Here is a 13,090-nt window from a genome sequence, read left to right as displayed (position 1 = left end):
CAGTGAGCCTACCAGTCTCCTCCCAATTACTTTTTATTAGATTTTTTTTTACAAATTCTGGAAACATATTAAAAACCATATAGAAGAAAAAATATTCAAGAATAGTTAAGAAATTTTCAAAACAATTTTCACCATTTTTGAGAGCATACTTACGCATGAACTTTTTCACACTCCGCTGTAAGTGAAGTCAGTTCCTTTGAGAAGAGATTAGGAGCTATCTGGTTTTCTGGTTGTCTCTCCCTCCAGGCAAAATCTCTGAACTAGGGCTCTGGAGTTGAGAGTGAGGTCAATGGAATCCTTATCTTCGAGTATCTCAGGCTTTAGGCCCTGAGTACTTGGTAAGGGGAGAGGGGACAGTGGACAGTAGTCTCAGCTGTTCCTGAGTTACCACCAGGACCCCATTATTCTCAGAGGCACCATATCCAAAGTAGAGCCTCCATCTGGAGGAGGGGCTGGGCAGAAGCTATCTCTCATCTGTCAGCTGAGCTCAGTAAGAATTTAGCCTCAGCAACAGGAGACTGAGGGCAGGATGAGAAATGCTGACATCCTGCCCTGCCTGGGAAGATAGCGCTCTGAGCGGGAGCTCTAGGGAGGGAGAGCCTAGTGTTCTTGGTTGCATCAGTCTCGGAGTTTCCATCTAGATAAGGAGAGAGGAAGGGAGTGGATCTCAGTTTAAATACCATAGACTCTCACTGTTCTTAACAAATTTTAGCAGATTTTCTTGAATAAATGTTCCTTACTTTGTTGCATCTCCTTGGAACTATTTTCGGAGACTTTAAATGGTTGTGTTTTTTTTTAATTGATTTTTACTAGTTTCACTGGTGAGCAGGTCTGTGGAGCTCCTCATTCTCTGATGCAGGAAAGTGCCTCCTGTGTGGCAATTACTAACATTCCAGAGCAGCTGATTCCTATTCTCTCCACCCAGAGAATGTTTTAGGATTACAAGCTAACTTTAATTGTCACTTGATTATATTGTAATTGTGCGGCTAAAGTTGTTACAGAGATATTTTATTGTGTTTCCCAAAGATAAACAGAAAAGTTTTGTTAGACTTACTCACTAGTCAGTATCCTATCTATTTTCACATATTATTGAATGTTATCTTTAGCTTTATTCTAAATAAAACTGTGTATAAATACACACACACACGCATACACTAAATTGATCCTATGTTTTCTTTATAGGGACACATGGAAGGAGAGGTGTGGGGTTTAGCTACACACCCTTATCTGCCCATCTGTGCTACTGTAAGTGATGATAAAACCTTAAGAATATGGGATCTCTCTCCTAGTCATTGTATGTTGGCTGTCCGGAAGCTGAAAAAGGGTAAGAGGCTCTTAGACTTGAACATAGGTTAAGCTGTCACGTTTTCTAACCTTTACAAATATAAGAAAGCAAGACTAGGCACATTTTAAAAAGACTTTAAATATGTTGAAATATTTATTCAACGTCTACTTGCTCATGGTGCCACATAGAGAAATGTAATTGTACTCAGTCTTTGCTTTATGGGACCTCCTATCATCATGCCTAAACTGAGCAAATTTCCAATAACTTGTTGAATAAAGAATATAGGAAGTAAACAGAAGCTAAGTTTTTCTCTCCTTTGTGACTATGGATTATACATAATTTAGAACTGGAAACTTTTCTAAGGCATAGTGGAGACTAAAATCAAAAAAGAACTGGAAACTAAGAGGGTAGACAGTTGAGGGTAGACAGTTGAGGGAAGGATATTGTAAATAGAACTTAGTCCATTTGTAGGAGGCAGATGAAGCTGTCAGGTAGAGAGATGGGCAAGGCTCAATTATAGGAGCAAGGCCGTTACTATTAACCTAGGGTAGTTGAAGATATATGGGCAGCTTCGAGTTTCTAAGCAAAGTGGCAGGGAATATTATAGGATGAGGATACTATAGGAAGAGTACTAGTTGCAAAAGTTAGGAATAGTTACTGTAAAAAATATGATAGCAAGGCTGGGCATGGTGGCTCATGTCTGTAATCCCAGCACACGTTGGGAGGCCGAGGCAGGAGGATCACTTGAGCTCAGGAGTTCAAGACCAGCCTGGGCAACATGGCGAAACTCTGTCTCTACACAAAGTACAAAAATTAGCCAGGCATGATGGCACATGACCATAGTCCCAGGTCCTTGGGAGGTGGAGGTGGGAGGGTCTCTTGAACTTGGGTGGCAGAAGTTGCAGTGAGCAGAGATCATGTTCCTGCACTCCAGCCTGGGGGACAGAATGAGACCCTGTCTCAAAGAAAAAACAAATATATATATATATATATATATATATATATATATATATATATATATATATAAATGGCATCAACAGATGAAGGCAAGGATTATCTAACCACAGTAAAGGCCAGTTTGAAGATAGGTAGCATGAATTGTAATTCTTCTATTGACTTAAAAGTCATGGTCTATTCTCTTTTAGAGTTACCGTTAAGTATTTAATATATAAACAACTAATAATCTAAAGTTTATCACAGTCTCTAGAACACTTGAACTCTGGTCACTGTCCTCCCCTTTTTTAGTTATTGATGTCCAGCTTTGAATTTTTTTTACCCTCAATAACCCCCTTCAATTGTCATTATTATTGTTTTATTCAGTCATTGTTTATTCAGGATTTTTTGTGCTTATACATTTCTTTGTTTACCTTTTCTTCTTGGATATCATACTTTTTGCTTTTATCATTTTCTTTTTCCTACCTTAGAGTTTCTTTAATGAAAGATTTGTTAGAAATTTACTTAGCTCCTTTTGTCTGAATCAGTGGTTTATCAAGGGCAGAATGGTGGAAGTGGTCTATCCTGGCAGCAAAAGTATTTTGTCACTGACATCACTGTTCCTAAAAAGCAGATTAATTTTTATTCAGTTTTATTATTATTATTTAAAAGTTCTCTATAGGCAGCATATTGACACTTAGAATAAACTGTTACAACCACCCTGACCTTAGTATACCACTAGTCTGAACATATTTTGATTTTTTACTCTCATTCTTAAATGCTAATACAACTGCTTCTGGAGTTCTTGGTTGAAATATATGAGTCTTCTTGTTTCCACTTCTCTCTTTTACTTTATTCTGCAGTTCTGTGGTTTAATAACATCATGCATGTCTCTGAATTCATGTATGCTGCTTAGGATTTGTTGTGCTTTCCGAATCTGTGGATGTATGTCTTATATTAGTACTGAAAAATTGTCTGCTAGTGTTAGTGGCTCCTTGTAGGACAAGATCTTTACGTTAGGTTGTATAGAAAATTCATGATTCTATATTTTTGTTTTTAAATATTCTTCATAAGGGCCAGACACGGTGGCTTATGCCTGTAATCTCAGCACTTTGAGAGGCCAAGGTGGGCAGATTGCTCGAGCTCAGGAGTGGAAAAATCCTGTCTCTACAAAAAAATACAAAAATTAGCTGGGCATGGTGGCGTGCATCTGTAGTCCCAGCTACTTGGGGGGCTGAAGCAGGAGGACTGCTTGAGCCCAGCAAGCCAAGGCTGCAGTGAGCCATGAACACGCCACTGCACTCCAGCCTAGGTGACAAAGTGAGACCCTGTGTCAAAAACTTATATATATTCTTCTATATTCACCTTTATTTTAATTTCTATCATTGATTCAAGAGGAAAACAGGTGGATTTTAACTTAAAAGGGATATGTGTGGTTTTATACTGGTTAATTATAACAAGATCACTAAAGTCATGCCGGATTAAATATTATAAAACATAGTATCTCTTTGAATCATTCAATAAGCAAATACTGTTTTCCTCAACAAATGAATGTACATGTATTATGATCCTGAGACTTAACATTTTATAAAAAATAATTCACTATAGTTAAAGTAGCTTGTCATAGGAAAATTTCTAGCAAACAGCTCAATTTTATAGCAATCAGTTAAAGAAGTATAAAAATGCAACATGGCTTAGTGATTATGATTCTTTTTTTTTTTTTTTTGAGGCAGTGTTTTACTCTGTCACCCGGGCTGGAGTACAGTGGCACAATCTCTGCAACTTCCACCTGCCAAGCTGAGTGATCCTCCCATCTCAGCCTCCTGAATAGCTGGAACTGCAGGCATGCACCACCACACCTAGCTAATTTTTGTATTTTGTGTAGACATGAGATTTTACCATGTTGCCCAGGCTGGTCTCTAACTCCTGGCTCAAGCCTGCCTTGGCCTCCCAAGGTGCTGGGATGACAGGTGTGAATCACTGTGCCCGACCTAATGTTTATATTCTTAATGTTCATGAAGTAAATGCTTTCTAAATTTTTGCCAGCCTTTTGCACTTTTCTATATAATGACATATTGGAAAGTTTCTTTTTTTTTGAGAAGGAGTTTCACTCTTGTTGCCCAGGCTGGAGTGCAATGGCGTAATCTTGGCTCACTGCCACCTCCACTTCCTAGGTTCAAGCTATTCTCCTGGCTCAGCCTCCCAAGTAGCTGGGATTACAGGCAGCTGCCACCATGCCCAGCTAATTTTTTGTATTTTTAGTAAAGACACGGTTTTGCCATGTTGGCCAGACTGGTCTTGAACTCCTGACTTCAGGTGATCCACCTGCCTCAGCCTTCCAAAGTGTTGGGATTACAGGTGTGAGCCACTGCTTCTGGCCATACATATTGGAAAGTTTCTGTTAAAAACTTATATCCTCCAGATTTAAGTTTTAATTATAATCAAATCTGAGTTTGTTTTTTTTTCGAGACAGAGTCTTGCTCTGTCGCCCAGACTGGAGTGCAGTGTTGCGATCTCAACTCACTGCAACCTCCACCTCCTGGGTTCAAGTGGTTCTGCCTCAGCCTCCCGAGTAGCTGGGATTATAGGCACCCACCACCATGCCTGGCTAATTTTTGTATCTTTAGTAGAGAAGGGGTTTCACCGTCTTGGCCAGGCTGGTCTTGATCTCCTGACCTCATGATCTGCCCACCGTGGCATCCCAAAGTGCTGGGATTACAGGCGTGAGCCACGGCACCTGGCCAATTCCGAGTTTATAATGGACTTTCTGTTTTTTAATTCTACACTATTAGTCCTCGTCTTGCTCATCTCATATTTTCTGTCTGTCTCTGTAGCATCTGTGTAATTTTTTAGATCTTTATTCTAGTTTTTAATTCTTTTTATAGCAGTTCATTCCCATCTGTTTTTAACCTACCCATTGGTTAATTTTGATAATTGTCACTTTTATAACTTCTATTTGTTTTCAAGTTTGCCTGAGATATTTTAATGTCATACTTCTTGTTTATATTTTAGATCTACTCTTTTCTATCTTTAATCTTAACTACCCATTTCAGATAAGGAATATAAAATCTAATTATCTCCAAGGATCTCATTATGCCGTGTTTTTCTTCCCATTCTTTGGATGTTTTCTTGTTTGTTTGTTTTTTTTTTTCTGCTGACTCCCTCCTAGTGGTCCACCTTCTTGTGCATTTTAAATTTGTATTGTAAGTTCATGTTTGATTGGGCTTTACCTGTGGGAATCCCATGATGTCTGCATCGAGGGTGTGTGCTTCTGTAGAGATTATGTGTTTCTTTCTTCAGGTGTCTTGTGTGCTACCATCAAGAACCACTGAAAATTTATTTAACTGGGATTACATAAATCATGTAATTAGTATAAATTTGAATCTAAGGTTTGCGAAAGCCACCCTGTGTTTGTGAATTCTCAAGTATGATTTTTCCTCCTCTATAGAGAACCCAGGCCAGGTTAGATAAGCTTCTTTCATAAAGTCTTTATTGCCAGACACATTTTTAAAAAAAGGCTTCTCTGTTTTTCTCCTGAGATATGGTTGTAATAGTAGAAGAAAATGACAATATGCTGTTTGGAGAATTTTTGCCAAAAAAAAATTGCATGTAATTAAATATCTGTATTTTATTTCTTACGACATTCATGAGTCAAAAAAATTTAAAGTAAAATTAGTGAAACTAAATATATAATTTAATGTTTAGTATATTGAAATATAAAAAGACAAAATCATAACAATGTAAGTATAGCTGTGCAGTATTTTAATTATCGATAAATTATTACCAATAATTTTTTACTAGCTAATTTTTGTATTTTGTGTAGACATGAGATTTTACCCTGTTGCCCAGGCTGGTCTCTAACTCCTGGCTCGAGGTGAAAAATGAAGAAAGTTTCAGCATAAAACACTGAAATAAAATAATTGATGTTTCTTTTAAAGCAACCTTGAAGAGCAAAGTTTATTAATGATATTATTGAGTTGAAAAGTAATTAATTTTGAGCAAATTTTTCCAATGACCTAAAAGGCCCTTACTATATGCTACACTATACTATACACTACTCTATACACTAGTCAGAGTAAAGGTGAAAAAATAAGTATAATCCAGTTCTAAATTTCCTGTGACTCTTTTATCATCAGATAATACTATCTCTTGTTTGATGGCTTCGAGGACTTTTTTTTGAAACAGGTTTTTTTGTAGGGACTATAGCACCTTTATTTTTTTATTTTTTATTTTTATTCTTTGAGATGGAGTCTTGCTCTATCACCCAGGCTGGAGTGCAGTGGCGTGATTTTGGTTCAATGCATCCTCCACCTCCCGAGTTCAAGCGATTCTCCTGCCTCAGCCTCCTGAGTAACAGGGACTACAGGTGTGCACCACCATGGCTGGCTTATTTTTGTATGTTTAGTAGAGACGAGGTTTCACCATGTTGGCCAGGCTGGTCTTGAACTCCTGACCTCAAGTGATTCACCCACCTCAGCCTCCCAAAGTGCTGAGATTACAAGCATGAGCCACCATGCCTGGCTATAGTCCCTTTTTTGATAGCAAGCTATAATATTTATTTTAAAGAAAACATTTCCAGGATATATTGTCTTTAGATTTATGATTTGTAGAAGGAAATTATAGTTCATTACTATTGTATTTGTTGTGAGTTGAGTTGTGTCCCCCTGAAAAAAATATGTTGAAGTTCTAACCCCCCAGTACTTGTGAATGTGTCCTCATTTAGAAATAGAGTCTTAGCAGATATAATCAGCTTAAGGCAAAGGCATACCAGATTTGGTTGGGCTCTAATTCCAATGACTGATGTCCTTATAAGAAGGCCATGTGAAGATATAGGGACACAGACACACTGGGAGAATGCAGCATGATGATGGAAGCAGAGGATTGGAGTGATGTACCTATAAACCAAGGAGCACCGAGGATTGCTACAACCACCGGAAGCTAGAGAGAACAAGGAAGGATTATTCCCAAGAACTTTCACAATAGAGCATAGCTCTGCCAACATCTTGATTTCAGATTTCTAGTCTCCAGAACTGTGAGAGAATGAATTTTTGTTGTTTTAGGACACACAGTTTATGGTAATTTGTTACAGCCTCTAGGAAACCAATACTGTGTTCATATTCCAGTGTTCAAAAAGTCTTCAAACTAGAGTAAGAATTTTTCTCACAGTATCCATTTTGCTTAGTTGACCATTATCTCTGTGAAACTTGAGGGAAGAAAATTTTTCAAAAAACTATATAACCCATGTTTACTCTGGATGCTAATGATTCAGAGATAACATTTTTTTTTAAAATTTGGAAATAATGGTATTAGATTATCACTATGAGTATTTTGGAACCTAAAATTAACATAAAAATTTGAAAGCTAGTACTGTAATGAGTACAATTAATGTAGGTCCCTTCATGAATTCCAGTTTTGTCTAGGAGGTTCAGGTGCAAGACTAGTCTCCTATACTGTTAGGGCAGATGTGGCTTTAAAAATTTTTTTTTATTTTACGTTATTTTAAGTTCTGGGATACATGTGCAGGATGTGCAGGTTTGTCACAGAGGAAAACATGTGCCATGATGGCTTGTTGCACCTGTCAACCCATCACCTAGATACTAAGCTCCATGTGCATTAGCTGTTTATCCCAATGCTCTCCCGCCTCCCTACCCCCCAACAGGCCCCAGTGTGTGTTCCTCTCCCTGTATCCTTATATTCTTATTGTTCAGCTCCCACTTATAAAGGAGAACATGCAGTATTTGGTTTTCTGTTCCTGTGTTAGTTTGCTGAGGATAATAGCTTCCAGCTCCATCCATGTCCCCACAAAGGACATGATCTTGTTACTTTTTATGGCTGCATAGTATTCCATGGTGTATATGTACCACATTTTCTTTTTCCAGTCTATCATTGGGGGGCATTTGAGTTGAGTCCATGTCTTTGTTATTGTGAATAGTGCTGCAGTGAACATATGTGTGCAAGTATCTTTGTAATAGAATGATTTCTATTCCTTTGTGTATACTCAGTGATGACATTGCTGGGTCAGATGTTGTTTCTGGTTCTAGGTCTTTGAGGAATCACCACACTGTCTTCCACAATGTTTGAGCTAATTTACATTCCCACCAACAGAGTAAAAGTGTTCCTATTTCTCCACAGCCTTAGCATCATCTGTTGTTTCTTGACTATTTAATCATCGCCATTCTGACTGGTGTGAGATGGTATCTCAGTGTGGTTTTGATTTGCATTTCTCTAATGATCAGTGATGTTGAGCTTTTTTAAATATGTTTCTCGGCTGCATAAATGTCTTCTTTTGAGAACTGTCTGCTCATGTCCTTTGCCCACCTTTTAATGGGGTTATTTCTTGTGAATTTTTTTTAAGTTCCTTGTAGATTCTAGATACTAGACCTTTGTCAGATGGACAGATTGCAAAAAATTTTCTCCCATTCTGTAGGTTGCCTTATCATTCTGATGATAGTTTCTTTTGCTGTGATGAAGCTCTTTATTTTAATTAGATCCCATTTGTCAATTTTTGCTTTTGTTGCAATTGCTTTTGACATTTTCATCATTAAATCTTTGCCTGTACCTGTGTCCTGAATGGTATTGCCTAGATTTTCTTCGAGGGTTTTTATAGTTTTGGGTTTTACATTTAAGTCTTTAATCCATCTTGAGTTAATTTTTGTATAAGGTGTAAGGAAGGGGTCCAGTTTCAATTTTATGCATGTGGCTAGCCAGTTTTCCCAGCACCATTTATTAAATAGGAAATCTGGCCGGTGTGGTGACTCATGCCTGTAATCCTAGCACTTTGGGAGGCCAAGGTGGGCAGATCGCGTGAGCTCAGGAGTCTGAGACCAGTCTGACCAACATGGTGAGACCCTGTATCTACTAAAAATACAAAAATTAGCCAGTTGTGGTGGTGTGTGCCTGTAGTCCTAGCTACTTGGGAGGCTTAGGCAAGAGAATTGCTTGAACCCAGGAGGTGAAGGTTGCAGTGAGCCGAGATCATGCCACTGCACTCCATCCTGAGAGACAGAGCAAGACTCTGTCTCAGAAAAAATACAAACAAACAAATAAATAAATACAAAATCCTTTCCCCATTACTTGTTTTTTTCAGGTTTGTCAAAGATCAAATGGTCATAGATATGTGGTCTTATTTCTGACCATTGAATCTATAAATTACCTTGAGCAGTGATACAGTTTGGCTGTGTCCCCACCCAAATCTCATCTTGAATTCCCACATGTTGTGGGAGGGACCTGGTGGGAGGTAATTGAATCATGGGGGCAGGTCTTCCCGTGCTATTCTCATGAGAGTGAGTCCAGTGACATCTGATGGTTTCATGTGTCTGGCATTTCACCTGCTTGCACTCACTCTAGCCTGCCACCCTGTGAAGAAGATGCCTGCTTTCCTTTGCCTTCTGCCATGATTGTAAGCTTCCTGGAACTCAGGAAGTGTGGAACTGTGAGTCAATTAAATCTCTTTCCTTTACAAATTTCCCCATCTCAGGTGTTTCTTCATAGCAGTGTGAGAACGGACTAATACAGTAAATTGGTACCAGTAGAGTGGTATGCTGCTGAAAAGATACCTGAAAATGTGGAAGCAACTTTGGAACTGGGTAACAAGCAGAGGTTGGAACAGTTTGGAGGGCTCAGAAACAGACAGGAAAATGTGAGAAAGTTTGGAACTTCCTAGAGACTTGTAGAATGGCTTTGACCAAAATGCTGATAATGATACAGGCAATGAAATCCAGGCTAAGGTGGTCTCAGATGGAGATGAGGAACTTGTTGGGAACTGGAGCAAAGGTGACTCTTGTTATGTTTTAGCAAAGAGACTGGTGGCATTTTCCCTCTCCCCTAGAGATTTGTGGAACTTTGAACTTGAGGGAGATGATTTAGGGTATCTGGAGGAAGAAATTTCTAAGCAACAAAGTATTCAAGAGGTGACTTTGGTGATGTTTAAAGTATTCAGTTTTCAAGGGGAACCAGAGCATAAAAGTTCAGGAAATTTGCAACCTGACTGTGATAGAAAAGAATATCTCATTTTCTGAGGAGAAATTCAAGCCAGCTGCAGAAGTTTGCGTAAATAATGAGGAGCTGAATGTTAATTCCCAAACTAATGGGGAAAGTATCTTCAGAGCATGTCAGAAGTCTTCACGGCAGCCCTTCTCATCAGATGCCTGGAAGCCTAGGAGGAAAAGATGGTTTCACGGGCCAGGCCCAGGTCCCGCCTACTCTGTGCAGCCTAGGGACTTGGTACCCTGCATTCCAGCTGCTCCCTCTATGGCTGAAAGGGGCCAAAATACAGCTTGGACTGTTGCTTCAGATCAGAAGCCCCAAGCCTTGGCAGCTTCCATGTGGTGTTGAGCCTGCAGGTGCACAGAAGTAAAGAATTGAGGTTTGGGAACCTCCACCTAGATTTCAGAGGATGTATGGAAGTGCCTGGATGCCCAGGCAGAAGTTTGCTGCAGGGGTGGGGACTTCATGGAGAACCTCTGCTAGGGCAGTGCGAAAGGGAAATGTGGGGTTGGAGCCCCCATACAGAGTCCCTACTGGGGCACTGCCTAGTGGAGGTGTGAGAAGAGGGCAACCATCCTTCAGACCCCAGAATGGTAGAACACCAGACAGCTTGCACCACGTGCCTGGAAAAGCCTCAGGCACTCAATGCCAGCCCGTGAAAGCAGTCAGGAAGGGAGCTATACTCTGCAAAGCCATGGGGGCGGAGCTGCCCAAGACCATGGAAACCCACCTCTTGCATCAGCATGACCTGGATGTGAGACATGGAGTCAAAGGAGATCACTGGAGCTTTAAGATCTGACTGCCCTGCTGGATTTTGGACTTCAGTGGGGCCTGTAACCCCTTGGTTTTGGCCAGTCTCCCCGATTTGGAACAGCTGTATTACCCAAAGCCTGTATTCCCATTGTATCTAGGAAGTAACTAACTGCTTTTGATTTTACAAGCTCATAGGTGGAAGGGACTTGCCTTGTCCCAGATGAGATGTTAGACTGTGGACTTTTGAGTTAATGGTGAAATGAGTTAAGACTTTGGTGGACTGTTGGGAAGGCATGATTGGGTTTGAAATGTGAGGACATGAGATTTGGGAGGTGCCAGGGTCAGAATGATATGGTTTGGCTGTATTCCCACCCAAATCTCATCTTGAATTCACACGTGTTGTGGGAGGGACTTGGTGGAAGGTAATTGAATCATGGGGGCAGGTCTTTCCTGTGCTGTTCTTGTGATAGTGAGTCTCACAACATCTAATGGTTTTATCTGTCTGGGATTTCACCTGCTTGTACTCACTCCATTCTGCTGCCCTGTGAAGAAAGTGCCTGCTCCTCCTTTGCCTTCTGCTATGATTGTAAGTTTCGTGGGGCCTCCTCAGTAATGCAGAACTGTGAGTCAATTAAATCTCTTTCCTTTATAAATTACCACGTCTCTGGGGTTTTTGTTGTTGTTGTTGTTGTTTTTGAGATGAAGTCTCACTTTTTTAGCCCAGGCTGGAGTGCAGTGGCACAATCTGAGCTCACTGCAACCTCTGCCTCCCGGGTTCAAGTGATTCTCCTGCCTCAGCCTCCTGAGTAGCTGAGATTACAGACATGCACTACCATGCCCAGCTAATTTTTGTACTTTTAGTAGAGACAGGGTTTCACTATGTTGGCCAGGCTGGTCTTCAACTCCTGACCTCAAGTGATCTGCTCGCCTCAGCCTTGCAAAGTGCTGGGATTATAGGTGTCAGCCACCACACCCAGCCAGGTATTTCTTCATAGCGGTGTGAGAACAGACTAATACAGGCAGTATGGCCATTTCACAATATGGATTCTTCCTATGTATGAGCATGAAATTATTTCATTTGTTTCTGTCCTCTTTTATTTCCTTGAGCAGTGGTTTGTAGTTTTTGAAGAGGTCCTTCACTTCCCTTGTTAGTTATATTCCTAGGTATTTTATTCTCTTCATAGCAATTGTGAATGTGAATTTATTCATGATTTGGCTCTCTGTTTGTCTATTGTTGGTATATAGGAATGCTGGTAGTTTTTGCACATTGATTTTGTATCCTTTGACTTTGTTGAAGTTGCCTATCAGCTTAAGATACTTTTGGGCCGAGATAATGGGGTTTTCTAGATATATGATCGTGTCATCTGCAAACAGAGACAGTTTTACTTCCTCTCTTCCTATTGGAATACACTTTATTTCTTTCTTTTGTCTGATGGCCCTGGCCAGAAATTCCAATATTGAATAGGAGTGGTGAGAGAGAGCATCCTTGTCTTGTGCTAGTTTTCAAGGGGAATGCTTCCAGCTTTTGCCCATTCAGTATGATACTCATTGTGGGGTTTATCATTATTATTTTGAGGTATGTTCCATCAATACCTAGTTTATTGAGAGTTTTTAACATGATGGGATGTTGAATTTTATCGAAGGTATTTTCTGCATCTACTAAGATAATCATATGGTCTTTGTCTTTAGATCTGTTTATGTGATGAATTATGTTTATTGATTTGTGTGTGTTGAACAAGCCTAGCATCCTGGGGATGAAGACAGCTTGATCGTGGTGGATAATCTTTTTGATGTGTGCTGGATTCAATTTGCCAGTATTTGATTGAGGACTTTTGCGTCAGTGTTCTTCAGGCGTATTGGCCTGGAGTTTTCTTTTTTTGTTCCATCTCTGCCAGGTTTTGGTATCAAGATGATGCTGGCCTCAAAAAAATGAGTTAGGGAGGAGTCCCTTTTCTTCAGTTGTTTGGAATAGTTTCAGAAGAAATGGTACCAGCTCCTCTTTGTACCTCTGGTAGAATTCAGCTGTAAATCTGTCTGGTCCTGGGCTGTCTTTGGTTGGTAGACTATTTATTACTGCCTCAATTTCAGAACTTGTTATTGGTCTATTCAGGGATTCAGCTTCTTCCTGGTTCA

The 13,090-nt window shown here is 39.9% G+C and overlaps 1 protein-coding gene across 1 annotated transcript in view; it reads left to right on the top strand.

Moving 5' to 3' along the window:
- The window catches only part of EML5 (echinoderm microtubule associated protein like 5), a 196,277-nt gene that overhangs the window by 117,003 nt on the left and 66,184 nt on the right, over nt 1-13,090 (top strand). Inside the window, exon 23 of the mRNA XM_011974323.1 lies at nt 1,183-1,324. Within this exon, the coding sequence (XP_011829713.1) occupies nt 1,183-1,324 (142 nt within the window). The remainder of the gene's footprint in view (nt 1-1,182; nt 1,325-13,090) is intronic.

The sequence above is a fragment of the Mandrillus leucophaeus genome, unplaced genomic scaffold, assembly GCF_000951045.1.
Source record: "Mandrillus leucophaeus isolate KB7577 unplaced genomic scaffold, Mleu.le_1.0 Scaffold144, whole genome shotgun sequence".
NCBI lineage: Eukaryota > Metazoa > Chordata > Mammalia > Primates > Cercopithecidae > Mandrillus > Mandrillus leucophaeus.
This window is presented reverse-complemented; position numbering and strand designations above follow the sequence as displayed.